This window comes from Xenopus tropicalis, chromosome 1 (genome assembly GCF_000004195.4).
Source record: "Xenopus tropicalis strain Nigerian chromosome 1, UCB_Xtro_10.0, whole genome shotgun sequence".
Classification (NCBI taxonomy): domain Eukaryota; kingdom Metazoa; phylum Chordata; class Amphibia; order Anura; family Pipidae; genus Xenopus; species Xenopus tropicalis.
Genome location: NC_030677.2, coordinates 129,949,778 through 129,970,937, shown reverse-complemented (window position 1 = coordinate 129,970,937; position 21,160 = coordinate 129,949,778). Strand labels below are relative to the sequence as shown.

The 21,160-nt window shown below is 36.6% G+C and overlaps 1 protein-coding gene across 1 annotated transcript in view; it reads left to right on the top strand.

Annotated features, from left to right (window-relative positions):
- trpm3 (transient receptor potential cation channel, subfamily M, member 3) overlaps positions 1–21,160 on the top strand; it is a 167,794-nt gene that overhangs the window by 143,214 nt on the left and 3,420 nt on the right. Inside the window, exons 19-25 of the mRNA XM_012971723.2 lie at positions 1,673–1,810; positions 3,309–3,437; positions 6,216–6,467; positions 11,110–11,284; positions 15,669–15,819; positions 17,158–17,357; positions 19,350–19,482. Of these exons, the coding sequence (XP_012827177.1) occupies positions 1,673–1,810; positions 3,309–3,437; positions 6,216–6,467; positions 11,110–11,284; positions 15,669–15,819; positions 17,158–17,357; positions 19,350–19,482 (1,178 nt within the window). The remainder of the gene's footprint in view (positions 1–1,672; positions 1,811–3,308; positions 3,438–6,215; positions 6,468–11,109; positions 11,285–15,668; positions 15,820–17,157; positions 17,358–19,349; positions 19,483–21,160) is intronic.

Genomic DNA, 21,160 nt, shown 5'->3' with positions numbered 1-21,160 from the left:
TTACAACTTATTTCATGTCATAATGATTATTACTGTCTTTACATACTGAAATATACCAATTTTATATAGTCTTACTATTTTTATGTAAATAGTAATACATGCACATGTATAGGCTTCCTGTAGAATTACTATGTGGAAAAGTTACAACTCCTACACTACAAAACAACATCTATATTGTGAAAGTGCCCCTTTTAGTACATAATGCCTATTTTGTCCCATAGTAGAGACTCCAGACATAAGTGATCCAGACATAAGAGACTCCAGACATCACTGAAGCATGCCCCTTAGTGCTCATTTAAAAAACACTTGCATCCATGGTCTGGCTGTGATTCTTCTATTGCCACCAGACCACAGATGAATTGCTCCTTCAGCCAAAAATTCAACACAGAATGTGAGTGCATTCTAAGGTCAATAAAAGTATAAATAAAGTATGTTTCATTAGTAATTCATTCTCTGCAAGTGCATCCATTTTCAAAAAACTTGTTATTGTATTACCAAGTTTAAGACCAGAACACTACAAAGCCTCCATACCATGCCAAGGTAAATTCCATATTGTGATCCTAACTATTTACCTCTAGTCTTTCTCTGCTTGGTTGGATTTTTCTAGAAAAATGTCTCCTGATCATATTATTGGTCTAATCAAGGCTAATCCTTCCCTGTTTGTAGATTTTATGGGGATGAGGTCTCCAAAACCAAAGCATGAAGGAGTGGGGCACCACTGGACCTCATTCAACACCTCTCAAGGCAACTTCGGCGATTTCGGCAATTCGCCGCACCGCGTATGCTATCCCACCGGCGATTTACATTCTAGCTGGTGGGATGGCATTTCAGGGAGATTAGTTGCCCGCGACTAATCTCCCCGTCTGTCACTGCCCTTAACTGGAAGTAGTATGCATCCTTGAAATGCAAATAGTTGCCCAATAGATCAGCAAACCTAAAAATAATTGTGCATATCTAAAAGGCTACCACATGTAAAAATTCCATTCTTATGTGTGAATGAGTATAGTCCAGAGATATGCAGTGTGTCCAGTACTTTAACATCCCAATCCTCTACTTTAAATGCATACAAACTGTACAAAACTTTATTAAATTAATCTTATTATTCATATTTTAGTACAATGCACCTCACTACACTAGTTGAGCTAGCACTGTGTCTATCATGATTGCCATAAAGCTTTACATATTACCAATCCCTGCCAGAGGGCAATTGGCCTTCACTTTTTATTTTCGGTGGTTTTTAATTATTTACATTTTTGTTTGACTCCTCTCCATTTTGGAATTTCAGCAGCTACCTGGTTGCTAGGGTTCAAATTACCATAGCAATCAGACAGTGGTTTGAATAAGAAACTGGAAAATGAATAGGAGAGGTGCTAAATAGAAAGATAAGTATTTAAAAGTAACAATAAAATTGCAGCCTTCCAGAGCAATCAATTTTGGCTGTTGGGGTCAGTGAGCCCCGTTTAAAAGCTGGAAAGAGTCAGAAGAAAAAGACAATTCAAAAACTGTAACAAATAAAAAAATTAAGACCGACTGAAAAGTTGCAATAATTGGCCATTCTATAACATACTAAAAGTTAAATTAAAGGTGAACCACCCCTTTAACACAAGGTACGTGACGTTAATGCACAATTCTAAGCTGACTATTAACAAACTTTATTTTTGCTTTTAAATAGGCAATGCTGGCAAGAGGCAATGGAGATTCATCAAGGAAAAAGGATGAAGATGAGCACCCACGTCATCGATTAATTCCTATTGGTAGAAAGATCTATGAGTTTTACAATGCACCAATTGTTAAATTCTGGTTCTTCACAGTAAGTTTTCTGTTTCTCTGCTTGTCTATCTATACACATGTACCAACATCTTAAAGGGGTCAGAAAAATATATAAAGGTATGGAAACTTACTATAGGTATAGGAGTTCTATGGGCTCATGAATCTTGGTGACAAAACAATCCTATTGGGTTTATTTAAAGTTTAAATTATTTTTAGAAGACTTTAGGGTATTAAAATCCGAATTATAGTAAGATCCCTTATGCGAAAAAAAACCCTGGTCCCAAGCATTTCAGTATTATGTATATTATACATTTTCTTCCTTTTGAGCTTATTCCTTAGATCTCACATTGCGCATTTCTCTAAGTAAAGTCTGTGACAAATTTAACCTTTAAACATTCTATGTGTGGAAATTAGCTACAGAACAATGTTGGGATGTTATAAATACAAATTAGGAAATATGTGTGTTGAAAAATAAATTAGTATAATTCAGAGTAACAAAAATATACTTTCCTGTTTTCTCTCTTACTCCGAAAGGCTAGCTAGGAGCATTGAAAGTACTATTACCGCTGCTTATAAAGCAGATTGACAGCCCAGGACCAGAAAAAGCCTAAATTTAGGATTTCAGCCTTATTAGAGACTCACAGGGATAGAATATAGGTCATTTATGCTAGATAAGAAGCAGAAGAGAAATATTAATGTGCAATTGAGAGAGACAGCAAAAAGAGGAGTAAGACTGGGGGAGCACAAATTTGTAAACATTTCATGTTACGGCTTAAAAAGATACTAACACCTTAAAATAAACTGTTTTTAAATATATCATAGTATTGTCTTTGCATGAGCTTTATAATTTTGTCATAAAAGTATTTGCCCAATGCTTTTACGTTACCCATGTGATCCCCCATGTTCCTCTATGAGGGGGCTGCCATATTTGTGCAGCAGTAGGCCGTTAGCATTAGAAGCTATAACTGACAGGCTGAGAAGGGCAGTCAGGTTGGCAAAACAGTCAGGTTTAGGGACTTCAGGTAACAATTACTTACAAAACCAGCCCTATTAATGAAAAACGGTCAACATGACCTATAGGTAACTATTAATGTACGTTAATTTTTTGAAAACTATTTTTTCATGTCAGTATCACTTTAAGCAAGCAGCTCTTGGGAAACATGCTATATATATAGTAGGTACAAAGATGCTACTAAAATATCTGTACTCTGAAGTGTTAATCCCTTGTTTCTCATACAGCATTACTGAATATACTACAAATCTTCAAAGGAGGCCTTTTTTAAGCTGGACAGAGGAATTTTTTTCTGTATTTATATTCAGTCTGACTTACCCCCATATGTAATAAAAGGTACTAAGTTTGCCCAGTAGCAGTAAACCATATCAACCAATAAGGTGTTTGCTTTTAAAAAAGTGACCAGTAAGTTCTGCCTGCTGATTGGTTGCTATGGGTTACTGCTCCTGGGCAAACTTAGTGCCATTTATTACATAACCCCCTAAATGTTTTGTCTAATCATTTTTATTTGTGTGTCTTTCCACAGATGGCCTATATGGGCTACCTCATGTTGTTCAACTACATTGTTCTAGTTAAAATGGACCGCTGGCCATCAATGCAGGAATGGATTGTCATCTCATATATTTTCACTCTGGGAATAGAAAAAATGCGTGAGGTAAAACTGATTCAAACATTTATTACCAATTATTACCAAAATAACCATAAGTTAATAAGATGCAGGCAGTTAAAACTACAGGTATGGAATCCATATATAACAGAGTATATGTAAAGTGTTCCAACCATACAAAAATAACTGTTGTATGGACACTTTATCATCCAGCTATCTGAACTAATAACTGCAGATAAGTTAAACATAAACACATGCTCTTGTTAATAACTAATAGAATTTTGCTGTAATAGCCAGATAGAATATAAAAACACAGGTGCAACTTTGCACTGGTGTTGAAACCCATAGCAACCAATTAACCATTTGGTTTATGACCCATGAATGGTTGTTAAAGGTTACTCCACCATTTCAAGCAAAATGCATATATCTTCATAAACTGACCAGTTGGATCATTGCAATATTGGTCCAGCTGTTTACTACCTAACCTGTTGTAGAGCAGGCTGATCCTATTGTGTCCTGAAACATGTCCTCAAAGTTAATTCTGTATTATACCAGTTATAAAGCTCACTTTATATAATGATTTTTATTACATCATTATTATATAATTACTTTATATATTATAGAATTACACTATATAAGGCACCCAAATGTGTGCTCCATCCATATTCAGTATACAGCAAAAGACAAGAGCACTTTCCTACTGCTGCAGAACTCTTCTATGAAAAATATATAGTAGTCAGAGATTTAAAGAAAAGAACCACAGTAGCCACTAGAGGACACTGTAATATTAAAAATAAAAAGGTTGTATGTGCTTTGGTTTTTGGTGAGCATCTAATACTGCAAATACAATATTTTACCACTGCAAAAAGTTACTCTTTTGCAATTTTATCTGTACTATTGTGTGTTATTTGACTGGCGCAAACAAATAATGTCAGTCAACCAAATTAATAATGAAAATCTGTTAGTACATATTACCTGTAGTCACATATCTAGGGTTTGTATATATTTCACTGGATATTCAGAGAGCAGTAATAAAAGCACAGAACATTATCTATAGTACATTATGTGGATCTCAATCCACAATTCTTTTAATGCTTGTCTGGGAATATTGAAAAAAAACACATTATTACATTATTATTTTACAGTGAAAATGAATGACTGATGATTCTGCAATTTCTAAAAATGAATTTTGAGAATGACACTAAATATAGAAACATCTAATTCTAGCATTCCTGTCTAGCAGATATTGTAACAGAATAATATTGATGCGAATTCCTGAGCTAAAGTTTCAAATATTGAAGTGAGGGTGGAATAATGCAAAGTAAGCATCTCTTGCTAGAGCCTGGCCTCTTATATCTACAGATAATACAATAGCTATCATTTTTAAATAATTTACTGATGTAAAATGAGGTTAAATAATCATACTGAGGACAAACTGTCTTTGTCTGACAGTAAGGAATAAAAGAAGATGTACATTTCTCTGTTTCAGAGTCCTGAATGCTGGCCATGCTTTAAAATCAACACCTCCCTTGTTGGGCAGATAAAGTTACATTTATCCTGGAAGGTCTGCCTTGTCAGGGCTGATGTCATTACTGTGTGCTAGTTATATATTAATTCAACACACAGAGGGAATATCTGTATCAGGTGTATGTCTGACCAGTGTAAATTGAAATCTCACCCCTCTGAGACACATGCTAGGGCCCTGCTATGGCCAAGACTTGATATGCCAGTCTTAGAGGGGGGGGTTGTCTCTATGTTGTATTACATATATATATACTGAGTAACTTCTTACTTTTTTACATTGGGTGGAGAAATGTTTAAGAAGTAAAGCACTTGATTAGACCCATCAGAATAATTGTTGATGCCTTCAGTGACTTCTGGAGCTGTAGAAATTAGGCACTTGAACCTTATGGGCAGCATGCAGCAGCAGCGCCAAAGCTCAGTACAGATATGGAATCCATTATCCAGAAACCTATTATACAGAAAGCTCTGAATTACATGAAAGCCATCTCTCATAGGCTCAATTTGAATCAAATAATTTCATTTTTTAATTGTTTTTCTTTTTGTCTGTAATAATAAAACAGTGTCTTGTACTTGATCCCAACTATATTTATAATTGGGCTATAATTAATCTTTGTTGAAGGCAAAACAATCCAGTTGTTTTTATTTAATGTTTAAATGATTTTTTAGTAGAATGTAATCCTTATCTGGAAAGCCCTAAGTCCCAAGCATTCTGGACAACTGGTCTCATAACTGTACAGGTATAGGATCAGTTATCCAGAAACCAGTTATTCAGAAAGTTCTGAATTACGGAAGGGCCATCTCCCATAGATTCCATTGTAACAAATGATTCCAATTTTTAGAAATTATTTCCTTTTTCTCTGTAATAATAAAACAGCACCTTGTACTTGATCCCAACTTACATTTAATTAATCCTTATTGGATGGAAAACAATCCTATTGGGTGTATTTAATGATGTTTAAATGAATTTTGAGTAGACGTAAAGCATGGAGATCCAAACTACGGAAAGTTCCCTTATCCAGAAGACCCCAGGTCCCAAGCATTCTGGATAACAGATCCCATACATGTACTTGTAATGACAGTTCTTACACCATAAAGGGAGTGCTTATTTTGGGCCCATATTACAATATGGTGTAAAACATCCCTTGTTTATTAATATAAGATGACAAAAGTGGCTTTTTGATTTGTGAAGTTCATTTTAGGATTGCTAAATTACAGCATGGAAAAAACAGAATTACGGCATGTTTGGTTTGCAAGGGAGCTTGGGCCAAGTACTTTATGTAATACTGCTTTGTGTTCATACAGATCTTGATGTCCGAGCCAGGAAAGCTGTTACAAAAGTTTAAAGTATGGCTGCAAGAATACTGGAATTTAGCAGACCTCGTCTCCATCCTGCTCTTTTCTATTGGGATGGTACTCCGCTTGCAAGAGCAACCCTTTAGCAGCTATGGGAGAGTGATATATTGTGTGAACATTATCTACTGGTATATTCGCTTGCTTGATATCTTTGGTGTAAACAAATACCTTGGACCATATGTTATGATGATCGGAAAAATGGTGAGAAATCTTCTGTTTATTATATGATGCACATATATGTATAAATCTTGCTTTGCAATTTTATTTTTAAATACTAGTTCCAAACTCTACGCAGACACCATTGTATAGTAATCAGTGAGAGAAAATTCAATAAGACTAACTTGTGCTGATGCTTTTCCGTTTTCTGTCAATATTAATAATATCAAGAGACCAAATGTAGGAAGGAAACCTGACTCACAGGCTGTGTTGGGCCCCACCCTGCAGCTGAAAAAAAATTACCAAATACAGCACCTTCCACTGAAAATACAGGCTAAAGACAAACTATACAATTATTTTAGTGCTACACACCTACAAATCCATATGGTTGTATTGAAACAGCAGCTAGTATTCCACCATGTTGATAATGCCTCTTTGTGATACATGCAAAAGATGCTTCAAGTTCAGCCTCGGACTGCTGAGGTAAAAATCCAAGGTATCAATGTTTAGTGCAAGGTGATGCAAAATTACCAACTAAACACTTGTAGTACATTAGTTAAGTATTTTGCTTTAAGCTAATTAGATGTTAGGGAAGCAAGACCTAGGGACAAGCCACAGTGTTCAAGCTATCTGAGGCCAATGCTCAGGCCCGGAAGTTCAAAAGAAGGGTTTATATAGGGCTCGGCCAGCTCTGATTGGCTGACCAATGTTATGTGGCAAGGTAAAACCTGACAGTAAATGAATATGAGAGTAAATCTGAGAGTAATGATGAGAGTAAAAAAGGTAAGAGAACTCACCAGCTGCTCTCATGAGCTAATTGTTAAGAAGAGCAGCCAGAAAACTGTAGGTTCCTGCACCAGAGGAAGGACCCATGTGGTCCGGAACATGTAGTGCTATTCATCTCCGGTGGATTCCTTTTACATTTAAATCCCTCTCATACTCTACTGGTACCAATTGTGCTTTCTGCTCATCATCTGTCTGCGCACCATCAGTTAGTTGTTCATCATAGCTTATTGTGTTTAAGCATATGTAGTCCAATATGCTGTTTGAAAATCAATATAACATCCTGTAAGCTTTTAAAACTCTACTCTTGATGACCAGGATACATCATTCTTTTAGGACCTTTCCTCATCTACTTTAAATCTTTCTAGAATGCACGCTCCTTAAAGTTTAGCAAAGCATCGCCTGGAAGGTCTTCCTTTTCTTTCTTTGCCTGATATTGCCCTAATATCTTCCTAACCAGAAAAATGATGTATAAACCATTGCATTTAAGGATGTCCATTTGAAAGATGAAGATTTAGGGGGGCACTTGCCTTGTTTATCAGTTCCTATACACAAAGTCTTTGTTGCTTCCTGTACAGAGGGCTAATTAGCAATAGCATTCAATGCACTAACTACTGTTTGCTCTGTTGTGCTTATTGGTGCAACAGAAGTGGCCTAGCATGAATACGGAGCAGGCCCAGTTTGCCCAAACAATGCCCATTCCTTATTTCTTTACTGTATTCTTTCACTTTCAAAAGGCAGGGCAGCAAAACTTAGTACTCGTGCTCATGGTTAGGCCCCACATTACTTAATCCAACAAGCGTGCATGTGTTGCATGAAAAGCATAGGCCAGCCCTTCAGCTCTGTAACCAGATACTTACTTAGCTTAATTATTACGTGCTTATACCACCGCACCTTTTCCTCATTTGACAAATATGAATTTTGGCATTGTTATGGCAGATTCAAGTTTGTTTTCTATTATTACTTTCCATTTATTCAGACTTACATCTGCTACAAGCTATTTTGCTAAGTTAGTCATATTGGCAGCTTTTTCCAGATGTGAAGTTTTATTATCTTGTGGTTTTATTCAAACTTAGTCCAAGAACATAATACTAAATTGTGATGAAAACACAAACAACACTTGAGCTGAGCAAATTTGATTAATATTCTGGAAAATACAAATATTGTAAGAAGATTTACAGAGGTTCATAATGTTTTCTCTATAAAAAAAGAAGAAAATGGCAATGGCACTCCCATGGAAATGGGGGGAACTATTAGCTCAGCACAAGCCCATCTCACACTGTACAAACCCTTACCACACAGGAGTTCTGGTCACCTCTTAGCATGGTCAGATATTCAGAATGTTCTTCTACAAAAGTTCAAATCTTGGAAGACAAAATGTCTCATTTAAAAACACAAAAGGGCAGTGTTCAAAGTGCAATTTCGACCACAATTTGCACAGAAAGTAGCTTTTTCCCACAAGGGTGAGTTAAGTCTGATGATATTCCATCAGATGTGTCAATAACTGTGCAATTTTGAATGCAGATTTGACAAACTGGATGCTGAAAATTTCAGATTCAGCTGAAATCTCTGATTACATTAGACTTAGGGGGACATCTGTGTATGTTTCTTTTGGTGCAAGTCTGCTGTGCCTATTGATGCAGCCAGCAGTGGGAATCCTGGAATCACCTGGTATCTCCAAGGTTCCCCTGTGTCAGCAGTCTGGTGTAATGGTGCTTGCCACAAATACACAAAATGAGCAAGTGTGGGAAGTATGTTTAGTTACAAACACTTTTAATGAAGGACATCAGTGCTCACAGTGTCTATTTTGCTCAACTGAAAAATACAGCCTAAGAGACAGCATTAGTATCTAATTGGTTTTATTTGCAGCTATTGACTGAATTCCAGGGTTACGCTGCATCAGTATGTACAGCAGCACATAATTCATCAGAGCAGGCTAAAGAAGCACCTTTCTGAAAAACATCTGAGGCAGTTTAGCTGTTTAACATCTCTATTCAGGAAATGGTAATATGTGATTGAAGGTTTTGGTTAGAACCTAAGTGCCACAAAGAGGGAATGCATCCGTACCTCCACGGACAGTGCTCTTTCTCGCGTTTCACATAATAGTTCACCAGTAGTTTTGAAACCTCTTCTAGGGACAAATACTAAGAATGGTAAAAATGGATGCTGTAAGAGTGAATACTTAACAGAACAACACAGAGTTAAAAACGCCATCAGTAAAACAAATAAATAAACATGCGTGATAATATAATATTATTAGATCAAATGTATTGAATAGCAAGGCTAAAGGCTATATATGTAAGTTGTACAACATAACAGCACTTATTTCTGATCCAAGAGAAATTGGGTAACAAAGTGGAAGCACTTTGTTACCCAATTTCTCTTGGATCAGAAATAAGTGCTGTTATGTTGTACAAATTACATAGATAGCCTTTAGCCTTGCTATGAATTTATTGGTTAGAGAACCTCTGGGTACTTTGAAAAGTAAGCTATAAGTAGATTCAAGCAGTCATATTGTTTTATATTCTATTTGCATTTAGCTTAGCCCATGGCATGCTGAGCACATCATTGGTAAGCAGTGGTCACTTGTGATTGCTAGGCAGCATTTCTTGGCATGTATTATAAATGCATGCTGCCAAATGCTTATCTGTGTCAATACTGAAGATTTTGCTTTTCATCTCTGAATACCTTTATGGGTAAAATGTGGTTGTTCAATGATATGTGGTCTTTCACAAATTATGCATTTGTCTTCAGTCATTAAAAAAGTTTTTTTGAAAATGGATTTCATGCCTCATAGGTCAATATAGTTGCACTACTGTACCTTGTCAGCTGATCATTTCTGGTTTGGCCAGGGCATGCAGTGCATTTGTTTAAGTGCCAACAGTTTTGTTTCCAATTCAATTGCTACTTATTTCTCCCACATAACATGGTCCAGGTTCAAGGTCTTGTGTAAATAATTACCCATACCTTCAAAGTTGTACACAGGAATTCCACATTTTTTTATACTGTAAGTCCTCCACAGCTGCCCAGAACACACTGAGCATGTGTATGTCACTGAGACTCCTAACAAAATCCAAGATGGTGTTCCCTTGTGCACAAATTTGAAGGTGGAAATCATTACTACATTGTTCTAGAGATTCTGAAACTTTAGGCTGGTGTATTAATTTTAGTATCAAAATGCTGCATTTCTAGCCATATTTGTTTTTTGGGTTTAGTTTTCCTTTAAATCAATTCTGATGCACAGTATAGTGGTTTCTAAGTTGCCAGGTAATGTAAATCTTAATTACTAATATGCCGTGTAGTTTGAATATTTTATTGTGTATATATACTGTTTATTGTGAATCAGTCCTAAAGCTCATGTAACTGACAGCAGCCCAGAGCATGTATTTTGTTTTTCCTTTGAAGAAAACAAAGCATCATAACTGTGCAGCTGGGCGGGCATGGCCACATCTCCAAGCCAATTTACTACTTGGCAAATAGTTCTCATGAATATGCCCACCACTACTGCCATACATTTTCTCAGGTATAGACAGGGTTGACTGGGGGGTGCAGGGCCCACCGGAGCTACTGTCCCAGGGGCCCCACACCCCCCAAGGTGCCCCAGCCATGCTCCACCCCCCGCCGCACCCCCTAGGGGCCCCCTCCCGACATCCTCCCCTAAGCGTGCATAAGTGAAACGCATCAGGGGAGGACACTGGCGGCTGGGGGAACGCCAACAGGCATCAGGCCTTGGCCTGTCAGGGCCCACCGAGTTTTTTCCCCGTGTCCCTGCGGCCCAGTCCGACCCTGGGTATAGAAGTTAAAAAGGAAATCCTTGCTTCAGTTTTATTATTATAATATGATTTCAGTCACCACTTAACCTTGCTTTTCTGATCTTTTTCTTCTCTATTTAATGCCATTATAGATGATAGATATGATGTATTTTGTCATCATCATGTTAGTGGTTCTGATGAGTTTCGGCGTGGCAAGGCAAGCTATCCTTTTCCCTAGCGAGGAGCCCTCATGGAACCTAGCAAAGAATATTTTTTACATGCCCTACTGGATGATCTATGGAGAAGTTTTTGCAGATCAAATAGACCGTAAGTAATGCTTTCTTGATTCTCTAGCTAATCAGGCAGGTATTTACGAACAGGAGCATTCATGATGTGGGGTAGAAGCAATGCTTTTTATCTGTTCAAGTGAACATTATCTAAAAGAAATACAAAGGGGCATGTTATTCCTTAAATATTATTTCCAAAGAGTGTCATAAACAAGAATACTTTTTCTTATTCCAATAATATTATATTAAGTGCATTTCTCAGTATCCTTATGTAAGTATAATACTTATGAAATATTCTTACAATATCCAATGTTTAATAATGTTTTACAATGTAATGAATTTGTTTAATGCTGAAGTAAGGACTACAGTTTCAGGCAGTCAAGTTTTTGTTTAGTAATGTACATTTTCCCTTTTTTAATAAATAATATGGCACCCATAGTGTTTGACAATTTAAAAAGTAGGAAACACATCTGCATTAAAGAAATAATAACATTATGACATAGTTCATATTTGACACACAAAAAAAGGCATTGGAGAAATCACTGTAAAACAAAATTGAATTTTGGAATTTTGAAGTATGGGTTTTATTTTAACTGGGCTATCTTAACTCCTTATGTTCTGCAAAGCTGGTCCTTTGCAGAAATAGTGAAGTTAAAGAGATTCTAAAGGTGGCCATACACAGGCTGATAAAAACTCAGCCCATTTATGGAACCCTTAGATAGGCCAACCCATCAGCCAGATGTCAATTGAACAGGACTAAAAATCCCTAGAGGCTTTGAAGAGAATCATAAATATCCCTAGGGCCAAACAATTGAATTAGCCTGATATCGCCCACCTTAGGTGTCCATATCAGGAAAAGATCTGCTCATTTGTCTGCTCTGTATTTTTTTCCATAAAGGGTGGCAACCCTACGTTACACACAGACAGCTCAAAATGGAGGTTTTTTTACTTCCTTCATAGTCTAAGCTCACCAAAAGTTTTCAGCATCAATGTAATAGATAATTCCCTGCTTTGTTGTATGTGGGCTGGGGTGCTAATCCCACACTCCCACCTTGCAAGATCAAAGAACTGCTCAATTTGCTAGGCTAGGTGCTAGACTCACACTAAGTAAAGCCTTCATTTATAGGTCCCTTCTCCATGACTTCCATTAAGATGTCCTTTATAGCTTAGGGTTCAGGCTTTTCCTCGGTGGGGCTTTCTGCCTCAAGCCTCTAATGAGGTCTCCTCAGACTCTCCAGCAGAATCCACCCCTCCCCAGAGTGGAGACTGAAGAGAAAGAATGTCCCTTTAATATACTTTGGAATACCTCTAACACTATATGAACACATCCTTCTACGGTGCTTACCTCAATAGCGTAGGTTAAACCTTAAGCTTTCTGCTGTTCTATATTGAATACAATTATGAATAAGGTTGACAAGTAAATGAAAATTCTTTCCATATAGAGGGGATATGTAAAACCAAAACATTTATATTAGTTTAACCATCATAAAGTGTATAGGTGTATGACCCCCAATACAGATTCCTGGATCACATAATCACTGATAACTTAATGTCAATATCAAAGAAACATCTTTGAAGGAGTCCGTCAGTAGACAGTTGAAAGAATATGAGAGCAAGGGTTTATTATTATTATTATTATTATTCAAAGTTTGAAAATCGGTAGAAACTAGATTCAACAATTTCTGCCCTATGACAATATTATTCCCTCTCTCAAGACTGTTATCTTTAACTTACACTGTCAGTAAACGTTTTGTCCTAATGTGGTTGCATCTGTTACAGATAAAAACCATGTGCATTTGAGAAATGTACAGTTGAAATATGGTATGCTTTTTGCCTTGCATATGACTGCCTCCAAAATGCAATTTAGATTGAAGCATGCATTCATGCTGACCCACTATGACATATGGGAAAAACATAAGGTGTAAAACAGCTTGAAGAATTTGCATTTCACATTTCAACATTTCTGTAAAATGATTTAAAAACAATTAATCGAGCGGCACCATGGAAGCCTGGGATGTCACCAGCTACCTGCAATAGGTTGGTGTCTCCTGTGGCACACCAGGAAGGAGTTAAACCAGATTAATTTTCAGCAAAATCATTTTACTGAGCCAGTTGCATAGACTGCCTATAAACCCATGTTATGGCAGCCATTGAGAATCATTAACATCACATATACTCGTGCGAATCATTGCAATGGCATGTGTCTTGGGTCTACAGAATATGGCTTAGGGGAATTCACAAAAGTGGTGTAAAAACTGGTGTTAATGCATTCTCCATATTCATAAACAGAAATCCACCAAAATTCCGACTCTGCTGACTGCCGCTTTTTATTTTTTTTCTGGAAAAAAGGCAGTTTACAGTCAGTTCTATGAATATATCTTTAAAACAATGTCATTAAAACAACATTTTTAATTACACTTTTTCCCATTATTTTTAAAATGAAGTGAATCTGTATAATGCTTCCTTAGCTCTGCATTGCTTCCTTCAGTCTCCTTTCTCCCTACTTCAGTGGCGTTACAGGGGACTCATTGGCATAAGCATAGGGATTAGCAGACTATTGGCAGGGAACAAGCCCTATTTTCTGTATAACCAGAATAGAATAGCAATAGGTGTAAAAAGCCTCATTAGAAGTTTTACAAAAAAAGTGTATTTTATAGCATTTTATATATAAAAATGTATAAAAAAATATATGGTATGTTTAAAAGTTTTTTTTCTTAATTAATGACTTAATGTTAGCATTTAAATTCTATTAGCAAATAAATCTTTATTTAATAGAGAAGTAAAGCCTCCCTGACAAATATTTCATTTTAGTACCAGTAGAACGTGTCGCTAACACTTGCTCCATAGCATGTCAAGAACTATATAGCTGTTCAGCAGTGTTAGCTACCACTTTAGCTGTGTACCTTCTCTTCCTAACATCCATCTTGGTAATCAAGCGCAGGCACACTGGGAGACAAACTGTGTAACTGGGCTACTGCACATATTCCTAGTTGGGATTCATAATGAGAATGAAAGTCACATGGCCAAAGATGCTGGTGTGATTCTGGAGTTCTGGATGCCCAATGAGCCATTTAAGTTTATGTGGCTGGGGACAGGCCTGGACTGGGATTCAATATAGGCCCTAACAGACCCCTACCAGCCCAATAAATAGTGTCTTTCTATGGCATCTTACAACAGCCCTTCTAGCATTTGCCAGTCCGGGTCTGGTTGGAGAGGAGGGATGAGGGATGTGTATACACACTAATACTAAAAATTTGCCAGGAGTTTTTACCTTCCCTTAAACAGGATATAATACCTAGGTATAACTTATGTAATGCTACAATCATCAATAGAGAAATGAGAAATTAACTAAGATTTTAGGGGATAAAGCATTTGTTCTCCCATATCAGCCTTTAAAAAGGAAAAATCACTTGATTGCAGACTGACAAGTTTATAAGGAGCTAAATTCAGAACAAGGCAAATTCAGAAAAAATTTCATTAAATTGCTGTTTAAAATGTCATGGAAAAAAACAAAATCTGGAAACTGTCTGTTTAAAGTTCACAAAAGCGGAGATAGAGGTTTGTGAATATGGAGCGAAATCTGACAAATCTACCCCCACTTTTAGTTTGTCTCAATATCACCACTTTTTTAAATCCCCCCCACAGAATTTTACAAAAAGTTTATAATACACACAAATACTGAATATCACTTAGGAGTAATAATCATATAATAATCATATTTTTGCTATATTTTCACATATACAGGTAATTTATGGCCCCATTTAGGGAAGTCAATGTCTTTGTGAACGTAACAGTATGCCACCTTTTTCCCAGCAACCTATTTATTATATTACTTACAGAGCTGATACTGCTAACATACTGTATCCAAGTGGACTCAGTCCAATACTAAGCTAATTCTCCAACATTCCTAAACTCTGCACTCCACCCCCCATCTCAGATGTTAAACTATTTCCCTTATCGAAATATCAATAGCTTTAAACACAAGCAAACCTTTAAACAATATGAAATCTACTTGCCCATAAGACAGTTGTACAAGGAAGAGACTTTGGGCCCTGAACAATATTAAATATTGCCACAGAGAGGGCAACCTTTTTGCACTATAACCAATTTCTGACATACATTCTCACATATAGAGATTTTTGACTGTAACACCACAGTGGACACATGCAATCATTCCTTAAGGAATTCATGATTATGTGTTTTGTAGAAACTAACTCTGTTCACATATTCATTAATATCTGCCATCCATCTCATTAAAAAGATATTGTGATTGGCAGTTTGCTAATCTCACCAGTGACTGCAAAGTAATGAGTTGTGAAAAATGCATGATGAAAGCATGGAAATATCAAAAAGAGGGCAGAGACACATGAGGTCTGGATGCTGAAAAAAATAACCTCCTATTTTGTTTTATCTTACTTTTTTAGCTCCTTGTGGATATAATGTAACTGGAGAGGATGGAAAAATAATCCAGCTTCCCCCCTGCAAAACTGGAGCATGGATTGTCCCTGCTATCATGGCTTGCTATTTATTAGTTGCCAACATTCTTCTAGTTAACCTCCTAATAGCAGTATTTAAGTAAGTTTTTCACCATATTTAATTGTGCGTTTTCTTGTATTTTGTTTATTTATCCTTAAAGGACATGTAAACCCCCCACGATAAAATATAATCAGTGAACAGTCTTTTTGAAATCTTTAAATACCTGCCACTATGGTTGTTAAAAGTTTAATAGTAAGGTTGCAGTTTCTATTTTATCACTTGGGATTCCTTCTCTTTCTCTTTCCTTCCTTTTCTTTCTTCTCTAACCCACTCAGCCCCCTCCCATAAGAACTGATTTTGGCTCTTGGCTAACAGTGCATGCTCAGTTCTTACTAAACACACCCTCCAGTCCAGGGGCCAATGGCGAGATGGCACTGCAGGTTTTCATAAAAACTCTGCTCTAGCTGTGAACCCTGCTGGAAAAATATGTTTTTTTTTTTCTCCTAACCTCCTGTCCTGAGCTCAGCTTAAGCATTACTGGGCACAATCCAAGCAGAACTTTTTATCAAAGTAAGTTCTGCCTGTGTAAGCCTGCATTATTCATTGCATGAACTTAACAGTGCAGATGTAAATGTCAATGAAGATGTGTGAGAGGGAAAATGGCGCTGGGTGAAATCTGCTATTAATTTAAAAAAAATCTGATGGCACTGGTGGATATATGGGGTTATAAGTAATACAAATAGTGTGGTTTGGGTGGGGGAGATGTGCACAGCTTATATAGAGGGTAGGAAAATGTTGGGTTTACATGTCCATTAATGCATCTCTAGAAATGTAAATGCAAATTTGCATAATTTCACAGTAAACAAAATACAGGTGAATTAGCATTTTCTGTGATGCTTCAGTTGCAGCTTCTTTATACACCTCCCCCTTCCTTTGGTCAGGTGGGAAATATGCAGTAAGAATATACAATCTGTATAGAATAAAAAAATGTTTCTATAGTGCAGTAATTTTACATATTCTGAAAATAAAAAGAGTGTGCAGTTAGGCGCTGGATATTTCCTTTCATAATTGGGCATACACAGCTTTCTGCATTGTACTGCAAGTGCACAAGAAACATATTTTCTGCAATGGGCACCCCTGCTTCACCAAATGATGCCTTTGCTGCCTACCCCTAGCGCCTATTCACACGTGTTTTATCCACCAACACTGATAACTATGCCACAGTAAATCATGCTATCTTGCAAAGGTGAAGGAAATGGAAACCATACTATTTACATGCATAGCACATAGCAAATAATTGATCTGAACCACTGAATCCCCTTTTAAGTTGCTATAGTTGACATAATAGGAAGCAGATAAATTAACTGTACTCGTAATTGGCATTTTCTTTACTGAGTTAGGCACCGAGCTAACCAAATTTTCCTCTTTCTTCCCTAGCAATACATTCTTTGAAGTCAAGTCTATATCAAACCAAGTTTGGAAATTTCAGCGCTATCAGCTGATCATGACCTTTCATGAAAGGCCAGTCTTGCCTCCTCCTTTAATCATTTTCAGCCATTTTACAATGATATGTAAGCATCTGTGCTGTCGCTGGAGAAAGCGTGAACTTGATCAAGATGAGAGAGACTATGGACTTAGTAAGCATTTCAATTACTGTAATGCCTTCCTTTGCATTGTAATAGCCTGCCTATGATATATAGTTACACACATTAGATATCTCAAAGAATTAATTTGCCCTAATAAGATGGCAGAATATTATATACACTAAAATCACTAATATAACTGCAATTTGCAAAACACAAAAATGGAAACAAATCCTTATGGGGGGCATTTAGCTTTATTAATTAGAATAATTCAATTTGTTATTTTAAGGATGTTTTTTCAAGTTACGGGCAGATCTATCAATGTTTATTATGGATCTATCAATTCCAATTTGTTACTAACAAATCTGGTGCAGATCAATTTAGATGAACTAACTCTCAATCAGTATAATTCTACTATTGGTAGAGATCAATTTATAAAACACCAAAAAATAAAAGAAAATACATTTAACATTGCTCTTAGCCTACAATGGGAGACACAAGACCATTATTTCCTTTGGGAGGGTTTAGGCAATGTTAAATATTGATTTTAATCAAAGTAAATTACATTTAAAAATGATTTTTTTTATAAATTCAATCAAATTAATTGGGTAATTTCATCAAATATAATAAATTCCATCTAAGATTGAATAGCTAGGTATCCTGCCATTCCTCAACTGATTACTGATTCCCCAACAGGAAAAGCAACAAGAATTTTGTTATTTTCTGTTTAGGAATGTGGATAAAATGTGATCCATCTGCAATGTATAATGGCAGCCTTTTGTGGTGGAATTACAGTGAGCACTTCTGTCCACAGAAGCAGGCCTCCCTTGTATAAGTTAGAACCATAAAGTTGTTTTGGCTGTGTTTAATGGTGCTGAAAATGTTGCAACCCCACCTAGGGTCCCAGCAATACCTTTTCTCTAATGCTTCCAAAAGAACTCACCAGAACAAGAAGGGAAAGTAGAACAATCATTCAGAAGAGAAAGTGGGAGTCCAGTCAGGGGCCTGGAAAGCTGCAGTGGTCCCAAATTGTAAACTTCAAAAGTGGCAGGACTTGGGCAAGTTTGGGGGGGTTGAATGTGTCCGGGGGAGTGTTGTGGCAGAATTGGGCAAGGCCTGGGTGGATTGGGGTGACCAGACATGACAAGCTTAGGTCATTTTAAGCATAGGACCCATGACATCACCCAAAATGTCCAGTCTTGCAGAGGGCTAAGAACTTGGGCCCCCTGAAAGCCCTACCAGTTAGTATGGTGCCTCTTGCATTTTGATGACAACCTTAAGGAAAAGTAAGAATTGTAATGGAAATTTCTGCTCTCTACATCAGGCCCAATTTTCGGTTTAAAGTGTAAATTCATTAAGTGCAGTCTAAGTTTGTTTTCATAATTTTTTTTTCTTTTAACCCCTATTTCTTTTCTTTTTGTTATTTTTATATAAAATAGTTTTTTGTAATCAATACATGAATTATAAATTTTACACACATAAATGTGCTCTGGTGAGCTCTGTAGAATCTGACAAAAACTGCTTGCTGGTACCTATGATTACGTGGGTATACACACGAAATGCGTTAGGTTCTGCCATGAATAAAGCTTTTGGAACCTATTAAATCCGCTGTCCTGGTGCTTGGTGAGTGCGTGCGCAGCTGTTTGGATTTTTGAAATACTGCTTGCTGCCATTTACTGATCCAAGCCTATTCTTTGCTTGATGTTTTCCACACACAAAATGTGAGAAAAAGATAATCATTGTTAAAAAGGAAGACAATGACCCTGGTTATAAAAATAGTAGACAGGGTAAAATTTAGGATTAATTGATATTTTTACTTTTATTATGGTACATGCACACAGAGCACATATGTACTACACTATGTATAAAACAGATAGATGCAGACACAATAGTTTCAAGGCCGCTCCTTGATGAAAAATGTAGCACATTCGTTTCTTATTAATGGAGTAATCTGTCCTTGCACAATGTGTAGGCCTGGCCTTAACAATTCTGCAAAATATCAACTAATACCAACAATATATGTCTTTGTTTCCTTCCACTCACTAGAGTTATTTATAACAGAGGATGATCTGAAAAAAGTACATGATTTTGAAGAGCAATGCATTGAAGAGTATTTCAGAGAAAAGGATGACAGGTTTAATTCCTCCAATGACGAAAGAATTCGAGTGACAGCAGAAAGGTAAGAATTTTTATCTCCTAACCAGAGGTATTTCTTTGTAAAGCTATGGGATCTATTATCTGGAATCTGGAAAGCCTCTTCCTACAGTGTCGCAATAAATGCGGCGATTCCTAATATCATTAAGAGGCACACAAATATATGCTTACAATGTTGTATTTATTTTTTGTACTCTGTTCTTTGCCCAGTTTTTGGTAAGCTCACTAACTTCCTTGAGCTTACAAAGTATAGTTACCCGAAATTGCAGAATACTAATTAACCAACCGCCAAAAAAAAAGATTTGATGCACAGGTGAACAGGGTAATTGTATACTATTCCTACTATATAAAAAGTTAGGTTTTGTTGTTTTAGACACTCTTGCAGTGATCCCCAACCAGTGGCTTGGGGGCAACATGTTGCTCACCAACCCCTTGGATGTTGCTCTCAGTTTCCCCAAACCTAGTAGTTATTTTTGAATTCCTGACTTGTTGGCAAGTTTTGGTTGAATAAAACAAGATTTACTACCAAATAAAACCCCATGTAAGCTGATAGTGTGCATAGAGGCTACCTGATAGCCAATCACAGCCCTTATTTGGCACCTCCATGAACTTTTGTTATGCTTGTGTTGCTCTCCAAGTCTTTTTACATTTGACTGGCACACTATAGTAAGACACACACACTAGATACACTTGATAAAGGGCGTCACACTGCCCGAAACATCTTGTGTTTTTTGGTCTGAAATAAATAGCATTTTAGCAGAATTCTGCTTTATGGTGCTCTCCTCTATATTTGGATTGTTAAGACACACACACTAGTAAGACACACGGGGACCCCTGCCCTAGTGTTTGGAGTAATGATATGCTTCAAAGGAATGCACTGTGTAACTTCCATTCATTTTGATATAGACATTGCCACATTTAAAAATATCTAAATTTCCTTCTGATCAATTAGTTTTCTTTGCCCTTTATTCCCAAAAATAACAGACTACTTCTTTTTCTTACTTTTCTTCTGTCAGTCAGCAAGCAAGTATCGTTGCATTGCTTTACTACAATTAATCTTGATATATATATATATATTTTTTTTTTCAAGAGTCCTAATAAAATAGTTTACTCACAACCTGACCAATAAGCACTAACCCCTATACATGTGTTAGTGTTAGCCCTAGTATAAACTAATTTAACATAAGACCCATGGTGGGATTGGGGTAGTACAGTGCTTCTATACAGTGGAATACTATTAAAATGGTTTTCAGCTTATTGGACAGTTTAGAGCATGTTCCAGACAAAACTTAAGAGGTGTCAAAGCCAGAAGCTAAACCTGTGCTGGGGGTTCTTTTTTTTATTTTTTTTTTACTTTTGTAACACTATTCCTATTTGTACAGCATGTCATTATCAATTTTATGTGCCTTAAAATAGTTCATAAATATCAATGAATTACTATTGAAAGATATTGCCAAAACGACATGTTTCAGTTTGACCGCAGGTCAACAGGCAATACAACTAGTGTAATATAACCCAATACATCAGTACATCATTAGTGTTGTTTCTTGTCCTTTTTTAAACTTTTTTTTGCTTCTGTTTCACTCATATCATATTATTTATTGTACCATTCTATCATCTTTATTTGTGTAAACTTCTCCCTCCTTTCCACCTATCCCCTTTCATACCCATTTCATGCACTATATAGTAGGAGAGGATGTGTG